Below are 15210 nucleotides of genomic sequence, written 5' to 3'. Positions count from 1 at the left end.
CAAATTAGAACCTTTGCTACCTGGAAACCTTTCCATGTTTAGTTCTCATAGACTTGGCCAGTAAATGAACTATTCCCTCCAAATCTGTTTTTGCCAGCACACAATTATACAAAACATGCACAAGGATGTCAAACTCCACACAGTTGTGGTCATTTCAAGTTCGATATTAGCAGTTTTATGTACTCAACATACCTGTAGAATGGAGTTGAATGACAAGGCATCAGAAAGAACACAGAGGGCTCTTCCTTCTCCAGCATGGTGCCCTTACAGAGTTTCTGAACATAGTGCATTACATCCAGTGTTCCACGCTGGTGAATTAATCCAGTATACAGAATTAAACACAAATTGGAAAGAAACAGGAAAATGACTGCTGGTTTCTTCCAAGCTTTCAAATTAGCCAGTGAATACCCTGCAAATAGAAGTTGGCAGGTTCATTATGGGGGGAGAAGAGCAAGAAAAAACGCTTAGTACATAGTTCTATTTGAATTAATATGACTGTACAGAATCTTAAAAAAATTCTGTACACAAACAAGAGGACAAAGTATAATGGCTCAGCAACCAGTTAAACTAATAATCTAAACAAATTATGCAGTTTACCAAATTTACTCTCAATTTTCAGGAATAAATTGCTTAAGAGTTTTTCAATATTTTATAAAATGTAAGATTAAAGGATAAAACAAGTAAAACACAAACTTATTTCTAATAACACAACAAAATGTGTCATCAAACATCCTCTAGAACAGGGGTGCCCAACCTGGGGTCCATGACCCCTTGCTGAGTGGTATTGGTCCGTGGCATAAAAAAGCTTGGGAACCCCTCCTCTAGAAGTAAACAGGCTAGAATCAGAGACATGGGATGGGGATTTGCATTGAGAACAATTAGGACTATTACCCCCAAAGACACTTAGAATATACTATTCTAATGGAGTAAATCTGAGAGCAACATCAGAGTACACATGAGTTAAACACAGAAAATTAGTAATTGTTGTCATTATTTCCATGCACTATTACACATCCTCCATTACTCATTTCTGCAGGCTAAATTTCACCTATGTCACCTCCAGAGATCAGTGGTCAGAGGAATTCATGTTCTCACAGAATATTCCTGCATTTAGTAACAGTGAGAATGATGTAAAAAAGTTTTTAAATAGTTTATTGAAATGTAACTATCACTTAAATTAGCTGACTCCATAAAGTTCATTTTAAATTTGTGTACTGTGATTCCCTAATTTCAAAATCTAACACATTTCAAAATAAAGACTTGTTTAGAAATATTTAGATTTTACCTTAACCTGAATTGTATTCAAATCATAATTTTGCATTCTCTGAAATGTTTCACCTAGTTTGGTGCCTACTTGAATTCTTCAAATGTGAACTTAGAACTTACTCAGCCACAACACTGTTCCTAAGTACTGATGCCCTATAGGAATCAAAGGCAGCAGTGTTGATATTCACACAACAGTGATCTTTTTGAATGCTTTTTAAAGTCAGCATTCAAAACCACTTCTTTAGTGATTGATACCTGAACTAATTATTCATTTAATATTGAAATTGTTCATCCATTCTCTACTTTCCAAACCAAGTACACCATGTAGAAAACTTTTAAGATCTTTTATTTTTTTTTTAAATAACAGCAAATGTTGGCTAATATTTGAGCTAAAATTATCAAGAGGATACCTACCACAAAATACCATGCAGATGGGCATTATTGGATAAATAAATCTAAACTCTTTGTGGCTTAAGAAGCTGTAATAAAAAAAAATTTACAAGGTTACAAAACTACAAGCATTCTGGAGACAGAAAATGAACATGAAATGTAGATGAAGCTAATTACGCTGTGTATCAGTGCACCAGACAGACATCTCTTAATATCCCAGCCTACATTAATCCCTCAAAAATTACCTTAAACAACGAAATTTGGCCAGTTAGCTGCTGTTTGTGGAATTTCACTGCCACATTTCCTATATTATAACAGTGACTATATTCTCGTGCTTTTTTTGGTATCACAGTTCATTATTGGTACCAAAGCCCTTTCAGGCAACCTAAGGTCATAAAAGTTTTAATTTAAAAAAAAAATACAAAATGCTGGTGGAATGCAGCAAGTCAGGCAGCATCAATGGAGGGGAGTAAACAGTCAACATTTTGAGACCTTCTGATAAAGGGACTTGGCCAGAAACATCAACTATATAGAGCCTTTCAAAGATGCTGCCTGATTTACAGTTCCTCCAGCACTTTGTGTAGTACTTTGGATTTCCAGCATTCACAGAATCTTTTGTAATTAACAGAAGCCTTCATTTTCCCTTGGGGGAAAAAAGGAGACTTGTATGTGAAAAATAAGATGTGGTAGTGAGTCTATTTCCCACTTTAAATTTCTATATTAAAATCCAAAGCAAGAAATTATTCCACATAAGTACTTATTCTAAAGAAAAAAATCAAAGCAGAATAATGGGAACATACAGCAAAGCTAGCAAATATAATTAACGGATTGCTCCAGCAAAACCTGATGTGAGCAGTTGGGGTTAAGTAGTTGGCACAGCCATGACTAAGATAGTAGTTTGACTTCAACATATATATTGCACTGACCAATATTCTGTAATTTTTAATTATTAAAGCTTTAAGATTCTTTAAAAATGAAGTTTGTTGAATTTTCTAATAACATCTCAAAGAGACTACATTGCCTTGCTCTTAATGTTCAAGAAACTTTTATTAGATTCCCCCCCCCCATGAAAGTGGCTACAGAATTACACTGAAGAGATCAGAGTGTGTTTTAAGGTGCGATCTTAATTCATTACTTCAATATATATAGACACACAAAAACCCCAAGTTTTAAACCTATAAGGGATTCTGGTCCTGTCTTCAATCCCACATAGCCACTGTTCTTTACACATATTTCTTCGGCAGCTGAACGGGGCACGACTGCGCAAGCGCGTGAAAGTCGGCCCTTGAGACAGCGGGAGAGTTTAAAAAAGCGAGCAGATTAACAGAGCAGGCGACGGAGTAGTGGGAGACAGAGTAGGAAGGCTTTGGCTCGAGAGGCTTCGGCAAGCAGAGGCAGAGGACGAGCCTGCTCCCATGAGGTAAGGCTGGGTAAGTTCCTTTAATTACTCTAATTAACTTAGGAGTAGGTAATGGAGGCAGCAGTTAGGGAGTTGAGTGCTCCGTTTGCAGGATGTGGGAAGTCAGGGCGAGTACAATTGTCCCTGATGACTACACCTGTAAAAGGTGCATCCAGCTGCAGCTCCTGACAAACCAAGTTAGGGAACTGCAGCTGGAGCAGGATGAACTTCGGGTCATTCGTAAGGCAGTGGCAGAAATAAACAGAAGTTACAGGGAGATAGTCACCCCTAAAAGTCAGGAGGCAGGTAGCTGGGTGAATGTCGGGAGAGGGAAGGGGAATAGACAGAATGAGCAGAGCACCCCTGTGGCCATTCCTACCAATAATAAGTATACCATTTTGGGTACTGTTGATGGGGTGACCTACCAGGACAAGTTGCAGTGGCTGCGTCTTTGGCACTGAGACCAGACCCTCAGCTCAGAAGGGAAGGAGGGAAAAGAGGAGGGCAGTAGTGATAGGGGATTCGATAGTTAGGGGGACAGATAAGAGGTTCTGTGGAAGAGATCGAGAATCCCGGATGGTCTGTTGCCTCCCTGGTGCCAAGGTCTGCGATATCTCGGATCGAGTTCCCAGTATTCTCAAGAGGGAGGGTGAGCAGCCAGATGTCGTGGTCCATGTAGGGACCAATGGCATGGGTAGGAAGAGTGAGTGAAAGATGGGTTTAGGGAGTTAGGCGACAAGTTAAAGGACAGGACCTCCAGGATAGCATTCTCAGGATTGCTACCAGTGCCACATGCAGGCGGGTTTAGAAATAGTAAGATACTGCAGATCAACACGTGGCTGAAGACATGGTGCAGGAGGGAGGGCTTCAGATTATTAGTAAATTAGAGAGTTTTCCAAGGAAGGTGGGAACTGTTCCAGCGGGACGGTTTACATCTGAACTGGAGGGGGACAGATATTCTTGCAAGTAGGTTTGCTAGAGAGGCTCCAGTGGATTAAAACTAGATACAAGGGGGGAGGGGAACAAGAGTATAGGAACAGATGTAGGGGAGAAGAAAAAGCTTGTAAAGTTGTTTGCACCATTAGTGATAAACAGAGAGTCAGAGGTGGAGAATTTCTTTAATGCATTTATTTTAATGCTAGGAGCATGTAAGAAAGGTGGATGAGCTTAGAGCATGGATTGATACCTGGAAATATGATGATGTAGCTATTAGTGAAACATGGTTGCAGGAGGGGCGTGATTGGCAACTAAATATTCCTGGATTTTGTTGCTTCAGGTGTGATAGAATCGGAGGGACAAGACGGGGAGGTGTTGCATTGCTTGTCAGAGAAAATATAACAGCGGTGCTCTGGCAGGATAGATTACAGGGCTCATCTAGGGAGGCTATTTGGGTGGAATTGAAGAATGGGAAAGGTGTAGTAACATTTAAAGGGGTGTATTATAGCCCACCTAATGGAGAGCGAGAATTGGAGGAGCAAATTTGTAAGGAGATAGCAGATATTTGTAGTAAGCATAAGGTTGTGATTGTGGGAGATTTTAATTTTCCACACATAGACTGGGAAGCCCATACTGTAAAAGGGCTGGTTGGTTTGGAGTTTGTAAAATGTGTGCAGGGTAGTTTTTTGCAGCAGTACATAGAGGTACCAACCAGAGAAGGGGCAGTGTTGGATCTCCTGTTAGGGAACGAGATAGGTCAGGTGACGGAGGTATGTGGTGGGGAGCACTTCGGGTCCGGTGATCAAAATGCCATTAGTTTCAATATAATTATGGAGAAGGATAGGCCTGGACCTGGGGTTGAGATTTTTCATTGGAGAAAGGCTAACTTTGAGGAGATGCGAAAGATTTAGAAGGAGTGGATTGGGACAGTTTGTTTTATGGGAAGGGTGTAATAGAGAAATGGAGGTCATTTAAAGATGAAATTTTGATGGTACAGAATCTTTATGTTCCTGTTAGGTTGAAAGGAAAGGTTAAAAGTTTGAGAGAGCTATGGTTTTCAAGGGATATTGGAAACTTGGTTCAGAAAAACAGAGATATCTACAATAAATATAGGCAGCATGGAGTAAGTGAGGTGCTTGAGGAATATAAAGAATGTAAAAGAATCTTAAGAAAGAAATTAGAAAAGCTAAAAGAAGATACGAGGTTGTTTTGGCAAGTGAGGTGAAAATAAGTCCAAAGTGTTTCTACAGTTATATTAATAGCAAAAAGATAGTGAGGGACAAAAATTGGTCCCTTAAAGAATCAGAGTGGACAGCTACGTGTGGAGCCAAAAGAGATAGGGGAGATTTTAAACAATTTCTTTTTTTTCAGTATTTACTAAGGAGAAGGATATTGAATTGTGTAAGGTAAGGGAAACAAGTAGGGAAGTTATAGAAACTATGATGATTAAAGAAGAGGAAGTATTGGTGCTTTTAAGGAATACAAAAGTGGATAAGTCTCCGGGTCCTGACAGGATATTCCCTAGCACCTTGAGGGAAGTTACTGTAGACATAGCAGGGGCTCTGACAGAAATATTTCAAATATCATTAGAAACGGGAATGGTGCCAGAGGATTGTGAATTGCTCATGTTGTTCCATTGTTTAAAAAGGGTTCTAAAAGTAAACCTAGCAATTACTGCCCTGTGAGTTTGACGTCAGTCGTGGGTAAATTAATGGAAAGTATTCTTAGAGATGGTATATATAATTATCTGGATAGACATGATCTGATTATGAACAGTCAACATGGATTTGTGAGTGGAAGGTCACGTTTGACAAATCCTATTGAATTTTTTGAAGAGGTTACTAGGAAAGTTGACGAGGGTAAAGAAGTGGATGTTGTCTATATGGACTTCAGTAAGGTCTTTGACAAGGTTCCACACGGAAGGTTAGTTAGGAAGGCTCACTCGTTAGGTATTAATATTGAAGTAGTAAAATGGATTCAACAGTGGCTGGATGGGAGATGCCAGAGAGTAGTGGTGGATAACTGTTTGTCAGGTTGGAGGCCAGCGACTAGTGGTGTGCCTCAGGGATCTGTACCAGGTCCAATGTTGTTTGTCATATACATTAATGATCTGGATGACGGGGTGGTAAATTGGATTAGTAAGTATGAAGATGATACTAAGATAGGTGGCGTTGTGGATAATGAAGCAGGGAGCTTGCAAAGAGATTTGGGCCAGTTAGAAGAGTGGGCTGAAAGATGGCAGATGGAGTTTAATGCTGATAAGTGTGAGGTGCTACATTTTGGTAGGACTAATCAAAAATAGGACATACATGGTAAATGGTAGGGCATTGAAGAATCAAGTAGAACAGAGTGATCTAGGAATAAGGGTGCATAGTTCCCTGAAGGTGGAATCTCATGTGGATAGGGTGATGAAGAATGCTTTTGGTATGCTGGCCTTTATAAATCAGAGCACTGAGTATAGGAGTTGGGATGTAATGTTAAAATTGTACAAGGCATTGGTAAGGCCAAATTTGGAATATTGTGTACAGTTCTGTCATCGAATTATAGGAAAGGTGTCAACAAAATAGAGAGAATACAGAGAAGATTTACTAGAATGTTACCTGGGTTTCAACACCTTAGTTACAGAGAAAGGCTGAACAAGTTAGGTCTTTATTCTTTGGAGCACAGAAGGTTGAGGGGGGGACTTGATAGAGCAATTTAAAATTATGAGGGGGATAGATAGAGTTGACATGGATAGGCTTTTTCCATTGAGAGTAGGGGAGATTCAAACAAGAGGACATGAGTTGAGAGTTAGGGGGCAAAAGCTTAGGGGTAACATGAGGGGGAACTTAACCAATTTCCCCCGGGATCAATAAAGTATGACTAACTTCTTTACTCAGAGAGTGGTGGCTGTGTGGAATGAGCTTCCAGTAGAAGTGGTAGAGGCAGGTTCGATATTGTCATTTAAAGAAAAATTGGATAGGTATATGGACAGGAAAGGAATGGAGGATTATGGGCTGAGTGCAGGTCGATGGGACTAGGTGAGAGTAAGCCTTGGGCACGGTCTAGAAGGGCCGAGATGGCCTTTTTCCGTGCTGTAATTGTTATATGGTTATATATTGGTACACACCTGTATACAATAATTGTCCAAAGAACTGCCAGTAGTAAAATTCTGTTCCTCTTGGGTGCCAAAAGACATCCATGGATGAAGAATGGCAAATGTGTTCCCATGATAACAGGAAATCCTTGAGTGAAGTACCAGTACCAGGGATGGGAGCCATAGAATGACCCCATGTTCTCAATCACATTGAATCTGAGAAAATTCCACTGAACCATTACCCACTGAAATGAGGGTGGGGGAAAAACATCAAAGAGAGAAAAGAATTAATTGCTATTGCATGCTTATAAATGGAACAGGATGATAGCTATCAGCAAATGTCCTATGAAGCCTGCCATAGTGTATTTTCTATTCAATTATTGGAATGCCTCAGTAGTTTCTGAATCCAAGAAGCTGAATTCACACCTTTTAAGATTTATAAAATCTATGGAATGGTGCAGAGCTCTGTTTTAAAGACTTAAGTGAATATAGCTGGAATTTATAAATTAGTGACACAAATGGACAATAATCCTTTCTATAATTAGCCAGTGTATTCAGACAGATTAAAAGTACTCCTGGCAGGATTAAAGAAACACATATTTCTTTAGGTTGGTTAAATCTTAGGACTTAACACTGTAATATTTCAAGAAATGCAAGAATAACATACACCTGAAGATAACAAAAACACTAAATGTAGGTATGCAAAACCAATAGATTGCAATGCAATAATTTTATTTTCAAAGGAAGCCAGGCAAATAAATTTATGATTGGTTGATTACTCTGTATTCAAATACAAAACAAGAACTCTGATTGATCTTTCAAAACCATGAAAAATGCCCACCTCACCATAAAATATTCGGTCAATGATCAGTGAAATCCCAAGTGATAAGCATCTGCAAAATGAACACATTTACAATGGGAAAAAAAAAATCACATTCCGGGGTAGGGGAAGGGAAACATTCATTACACTATTCTTAAAACTAATGGACACATCAACCCAAAGCAAGGCATACATTTCTACCCTACAAATTCACAACCCAGATGTGATGCCATTAACAGAACATGTTATGTTAGCTCATTCTAACCAGTTGCTGAGATACTTGCAGAATAATATTTCCGGATGATTGGTGACAGGTGTCCACCAATATAATGTGTAATAACATGTTTTCGTTTTATTGGACCCATTCCTTTCTCAAGATGTTTAAAAGTGAGAAAACTCCACAGAACAATCTGAAGTGCTATTACTATTTCTGTTACCGCTGGTGAAATGCAATTTTCTACCCCAGGTAACCAGCCTTCCAGACTCATGACCAGGAGGATGAAAGACCTTAGACCTGTGTTGAGAATTTTCTGTTCTGTGTGTGTAAAACAACAGACATGTCCAGGTCAAGCTCTATTTCTAATGATTTCTGAGATTATAAGAGCTCTTAGGATGAGCCTAATGCACAGCTGGGCACAACTCTAGCCAAGTGTAATTTGGATAAACCACATAGGTGGTGAGGGATGAAGCCAAAAAAATGTCAGTGGAGTGAATAATTTCCATGAAACCAACAATTAAATCCTCATACGAGTCATGATTATATGGAATCAAGTCCCCAAGTATTCAAGCTGAGGGTAATATTCTCCCACACAACTGTGAAAAAGACACAATCTGAAATAGTGAAGAGTTGCTTGGGAAGTTATTGTCAAAAGTCCTTTCTTCCTCCATTATCACTGACACTTTTTATCCAGCAACACCACAGGAGCACCAGAAAGAATTCAGCAGTCCAGCAGGTGGCTCACCACCTTCAAGGATAATTGGTACTGGGCAACAAATTATAGCCTGTGCCACCCATTTCCAATAAATAAGAAAAAAGAAACTTTCTATCAACACAATGAAAAGTTATTCTGTTTTTCCAAGTTATACCAAGTTAGTGTGGAAATGAGACAGGCAAACAATTGGTGTGTCACAATGGGTTTTACTGGGGACAAGTCACAACTTTCCAGATAATCCTTAAATTGGTGCCAAGCTTCTGTTGATTTAAGAATTTACTGTAATAGTTTATCAATGACATAGTTTTAATTTTTGCATTTTTCTGTTCCAGAATAAAAACATTTATCTTTTTATGAATGAACATATACAGTCTCAGCAGTCAAATAATTTAGTTGTTCTATAATATTTAAAAGCAAAAATTAAAGCATTGGCTCTTTAAATGGATGTGCCTGAAATTGTCCAGGCAGATATGAAGCACACTCTTTACTTACCCAACTGGTAGACATTTGTGTAAGAGAAGATCCAGTTTCTTCATTTCTTGCCAGAAATGAGTAAATACCAGCGGCAGCCAAAGAATAATAGCAGTGGGACGCACAGTAAATGCAAATGCAGTCAAAGCGAGATATTTTGAACTGTGAATAGAACATACGCAATCAGCCACAGCAACTCAACTGGGTTTGCATCCGGACTCTGATTTGGCCATTCCATAACACGAATTTTCTTCCTTTTAAACTATTCTTATGCTGATTTACTTTTGCGTTTCAGATCATTGTCTTATTGCATCATCCAACTAAGCTTCAGGTGACGGACCACTACCCTGACATTCTCCTGTAAAATGTCTTAATACAATTTTGAATTCATTGTTTCCTCAACGATTGCCAGCTGTCCAGAACCTGAGACAGCAAAGCAGCCCCAAATCATTATGCTCCTTCCACTATGCTTCACAGTTGCCCCCATAACTATAAAAAGTACTATATTAACCTTATCCCATCCTTTCCAACAGATGTTACTTCCATATTAAAGTGATAATTTCTACAGGTCCTGTCCTGTCCTCATTCCATGGTTTCCACTTCCACATAATCTTGTCATTTTATTTCCCTAATTTCCCACTGCCTTCCTATTTACATTAGTCGCTACAGATGGGCAGAAATGAGGAGGTACAGGAGCCTGAAGACACACACTCAATGTTTTTAGATTAGATCAGATTCAACTTTATTGTCATTGTGCCGAGTACAGATACAAAGCCAATGAAACGCATTTAGCATCTGACCAGAAATGCAAAGAATAGTGTTGTTTACAAAATAACTGTGAATAACAGCTTCTACCCCTCTGCCATCAGATTTCTGAATGGACAATACCTCAGTATTTTTCCCTCTCTTTTTGCACTACTTATTTTATTTTCTTTTTTATATATACTTATCGTTATTTACAGTTTTTATGGCAATGTAATGCGGCCGCAAAATAACAAATTTCATGACATATGCCAGTGATATTAAACCTGATTCTGATTACAGACTATATTAATGTTTCTCCTTTTTACTTCTTCCATTTTCCAATCGTTATGCATGTACAGATTTTTATAGAAAAGACTAAAAACTGTCAGGAAATCCCCACCGGCATTATCAAATAACAAGTCAATAATAAACTTCTTTTCAGGAAAATACAAATAATGTTAATCTCTTATCCCAAAGACATAACAGTCAGAAGTTCTGCTCACACGAATACAACAACAATAATATGTAGCTTTGCTACATATTGTGCAGTTTCAAAAGAAATGCATGGATCAAAATACAACAAAAATTGTCAGTAAAGTTATTCTTTTCAGGAGAGAATTATCAGAGTAAACTCCGTTTAGAGGTGGGGTAGTTCATTAAGTTACTTGCCTAATATTCTCTGATTTGTGTACATAAATTTAAAGGATACCATTGGCAGCTGAGGAACTGAAATTCATGTAGTCAGTAAATCTAGATTTAAAGAGCTGGTGTAAGTAATGGTAACCATGAAACTGCAGAGAGTGCAAAAAATCAACTGGCTCACTTCACATTTCAAGAAAGAAAATTAAATCCTTATCTAGATGTAAAAACAAATCTAAGTCTTTAATTTCACCTGCTCTAAGAGTCTCAACCCAAAATGTCAGAGTCATACCATCCCTGTACCATTTACCCACATCCTTTCTGCATCACCCTCCTCATTCCCACCCCCCACCCCCCATATTCTGCCATCCACCACCAATCATCTATGGTTCACCCTGCGGCTGATTACGACTGTGCATTGCTTGATCATTTGTCCCTTCATTATCTAACCTACTCCTGACTCACCCTACGTGGTCCACTAGGACATCTCCCTGTCAGGTCCAGTTAGGCTCCATTCAACCCACTAGGTTCAGGCTCAGTTTGCCAGATCGACTGCAGATCATCCTGCTGCCTCTGCCATTCTCTTTACCCCTGTGCCTCGCATGGTTCTCTCTGCCTTCTCAGCTTGTTCATGTCCCCCTACCCAGTGCGTTGCACGTCTTCACACTGCCCAGTCCACCTCCAACATCCTCTTTTCCCTGGTTCATCTAGCAGCCAATTACTGTTTTGTATTTCTTGGTTAGTCACCCTTTCACTCCATCCATCCCTGTTCCTGGTTCATCCTACACAGTCTGCTTGGACATGACCACCAGCTTTTCAGATTCATGTCAACAGTCCACTTCCCTCCACATTTACTGCTTAATGCACTGAGCCTGTCCAGTAGTTGCCTTTTGCTCTGGATTCCACTATCTGTAGTCTCTTATGTCTATAAATCCTTCCCTACTCTGTCTTAAATGCAACTTCCAGAACCACTGGCTTCTGGGTTCAAGGACTTAATGAGTAAGTGGCAGCTGCATTGGGAACATAAATGAATGCATTAAAATATCTCAATGCCATCATCTCTGATTCAAAAATGATAAATTAAGTATTTTTCTACATAGAACAACCTACTTTGCTAGTGATACTCTTTTATACGGAGCCAAATTCAACACCAGATCTGCAGCTTTTACTTACTGCACAGAAAGTAACTACATGTTTCTGCCTGGGGAGAAAAAGATGGAAACAGGGTGGAATGGGACTGCCTAAATTGTCCAGGCTACATTCCTTTCTTTCCATAACCTTTATAAATTTCTCACATTCCTGTGCACAAAACATGCTTTTTTGAGGACTGAAACTCCATGTGATGTTTTCAATGGCTTTGAGCAATAACATCCTTCTATTTAAAAAGGAAGTTAGGAAGTGAACTTGGCCAAGAGTAAAGCTACAAGCAGGATACTCTCTGGGAAGTTCAAAGTACAAATCTTTCATTTTGTCACATCAACATAATGTGCTAAGTTACACAATGGCATTTTTAAAAGGTTTAGAATAATCAAACATTTTCCTGACCTGCTTCCAGTCTTTGTTCCCTGAAGAGGGTAGTAATAAAGTATAAAGCTGGTTAGAACAGCTTCCATGCTGTTGGTAATAGTTCGGGTACTACAATACCATGTGAACCAGGAGCACAACTGAGAGAAGTACTGAAAGAAATAAAACAAAACAAATATCTCAAATTTAATTTGTATGAATATTCATTGATATTACTTTCAACAGCCTAAAAATCCCATGATCTTCTCTATTTCCTCAGGGGGTTAAAGAAATTTGAAATGTCTCCATTGACCCTTACCAATTTTCATCGATGTACCCTAAAAGCATCCTATCTGGATGTCAGCAACTTGATATGGGAACTGCTCTGCACATGCCCACAAGAAACTGAAGACAGTTGTGGACACAGCTCAGCACATTACAGCAAACCAGCCTACCCTCTATGTACTCTGTCTATACTTATCACTGCATTGGTGAAACAGCCAGCAAAATCAAAGACCCCCCCCCCCGCCCCATCCTTGACTTTCTCTAATCTCCCCTCTTCCAACGGACAGAAGATACAGAAGCCTGAAAGCACATACCATCAGGTTCAAGGACAGCTTCTATCCCACTGTTATAAAGCTATTAAATAGTTCCCTGACACAATACATGGGACTCTTAACTTCATAATGCTACTCTATTTTGGTCTTACATCTTACTGTTTACCTGCACTGCACTTTGCTGTAGCAGTTACGCTTTATCTAATCTGTAAGAACATTATGCAAGGCAACTTTTTTCTGCTGTACCTCAGTACATGTGACAATAATAATAAACTAATTCCAAACCAAAACCAATACAGGCACACACAAATACTTTGGTTTCATTTGAGGTTAAGTCCCCTCGTGTCAGCTTTAGAACTTAAGAATGCACACATTATAAACTGCCAGCCATTCATCTGGGATTTACACCTGACTGTTGTTAAACAGGGTGAATTATTTAATGACAGCTGAAACTAGGAAATTTGATATCATATCTGTTCCTTCCTCCCTCCCACCTTTGATTTCATAGTCCATTGTAAAATGTTGATTCATTAGTAGTTATCTTAATGCAGAATTTTTCCTTATTTTTACATTGCAATCAACTTCTAGAATAAATATTGTTCATTTGTAAATGCAACTTTGTCCTTATTTATAGGCTAATCATAAGGCGGACTAACAGCTGGCATAGATTATGAGGTAGCACAGAAAAAGTTGATAGGAACAGCACTAACAAGTGCATCTAAAAATACGCTCTTCTTACATAATTCATTTAACATGAATTCAAGCTTCTCTGTCCAACTTTTGGCTTGATAATGGCACCATACAATCAGTTAGAATTAAAATTAGCTTCTCTTTTCTTATATGTGGTTCAATAAGTTGGTCACTTTGCCCAGAGGAATGAGTCCCCTCACATTATGGATCTATTGATGTGTTATAATGTACAGATACTGTTCCATCAGGCGATGCTGGTGCATTTTTCCAGCCACCCTGGTTCAATTCTGAACTTACATACTGTCCATGTGCAGTTTGCATGTACTCCCACTGACCATGTGGGTTTCCCCCAAGTGCTGCAGGTTAATTGATAACTCGAAATTAGTTTAGATGGATGACAGGTGGATGTGGGGCAGGGTATATTTGAAAAGGTCACAGAGAAATAAATGGCACCACTGAGAGCAAGAATACGAAAGGTCCCTTTATATGTCACAGGCAAATACTGTGCCTTTAAATGCTTGTTCCATGAAATGTCTGCCTAGTGCGTCACTTCTAAATTTCATTTTCAAGCTGGAATGGTCATACATCAGCAAGTTTCATACATGTGGAAGATGCAGCAAGTCAAGGGTTAAAATAGTGTACTGACAAGATACAGTGTACAGACATTGTACTGTCACCCTAGCTCAGCAGTCCCCAACCACCGGGCCACGGACCGATACTGGGCCGCAAAGCATGTGCTACCGGGCTGCAAGGAAACGATATGATTTGGCGATATGAGTCAGCTGCACCTTTCCTCATTCCCTGTCACGCCCACTGTTGAGCTTGAACGCACGCGAGGTCATTACCTGCGCGTCGTCCATGTCAGCGCGGGAAGGAGATCAACACCTCGAGCTTGCAAATGACGGCGGGCTGAAATACATGTTTGACATAACATCTCTGCCGGCATTCTGGATCAAAGTCAAGGCTAAATATCCTGAGATAGCCACGAAAGCACTGAAAACGTTGCTTCCATTTCCAACATATCTCTGCAATGAATGCAACGAAAACTAAATTGCAGAATAGACTGGACATAAGGAAGCCCCTTCGAGTATCGCTGTCTCCCATCACCCTTCGATAGCACCGTCTTGTTGCAGGGAAACAAGCCCAGGGCTCCCACTGATTCAGTGATATTGGTGTGTTGCAATGATTTTATATGTTCATACGGGGAAGATATGTGCTGTGTGTTTAATATCCAAATGTTACTTAAAATGTTATGATGCTGTTGCCTTATAAGTGACTTATATAACCATATAACAATTACAGCATGGAAACAGGCCATCTCTGCCCTTCTAGTCCGTGCCAAACACTACTCTCACCTAGTCCCACCTACCTGCACTCAGCCCATAACCCTCCATTCCTTTCCTGTCCATATACCTATCCAATTCTTCTTTAAGCGATAATATCGAACCCGACTCTCCCACTTCTACTGGAAGTTCGTTCAACACTTACTTCAAGCTCCTCTGTCCTCCCCTGATAATTGACATCACTATATTCATGTGAGGAAAATATGCGCTGTGTTTAATATTAAATTTGTTAGATAAACCCTTTCAGAAATGAAATTGAGTGTATTAGCCACTTATCACCTAAATTCCGGTTGTGATTAATACCTCCCCCGCACCCCCCCCAAAACAGAATCGTCAAAAATGATTTGTAGAAAAAAACAAATCGGCACGTACACGCATGCACAAGTCACACATGCGCACACAGGTGCCCGCAAAAAGCTTCATGGTCATGGTAGTCTTTCCGGA

At 39.5% G+C, this 15210-nt stretch overlaps 1 protein-coding gene across 1 annotated transcript in view; it reads right to left on the bottom strand.

Moving 5' to 3' along the window:
• pigb (phosphatidylinositol glycan anchor biosynthesis, class B) overlaps positions 1 to 15210 on the bottom strand; it is a 40984-nt gene that overhangs the window by 12112 nt on the left and 13662 nt on the right. The window contains exons 5-10 of the mRNA XM_063064514.1: positions 12219 to 12349; positions 9312 to 9452; positions 7909 to 7960; positions 7101 to 7312; positions 1681 to 1745; positions 193 to 409 (exon numbers count right to left, since the gene is read on the bottom strand). Of these exons, the coding sequence (XP_062920584.1) occupies positions 193 to 409; positions 1681 to 1745; positions 7101 to 7312; positions 7909 to 7960; positions 9312 to 9452; positions 12219 to 12349 (818 nt within the window). The remainder of the gene's footprint in view (positions 1 to 192; positions 410 to 1680; positions 1746 to 7100; positions 7313 to 7908; positions 7961 to 9311; positions 9453 to 12218; positions 12350 to 15210) is intronic.

Source organism: Mobula hypostoma, chromosome 12 (genome assembly GCF_963921235.1).
Source record: "Mobula hypostoma chromosome 12, sMobHyp1.1, whole genome shotgun sequence".
NCBI lineage: Eukaryota > Metazoa > Chordata > Chondrichthyes > Myliobatiformes > Myliobatidae > Mobula > Mobula hypostoma.
This window is presented reverse-complemented; position numbering and strand designations above follow the sequence as displayed.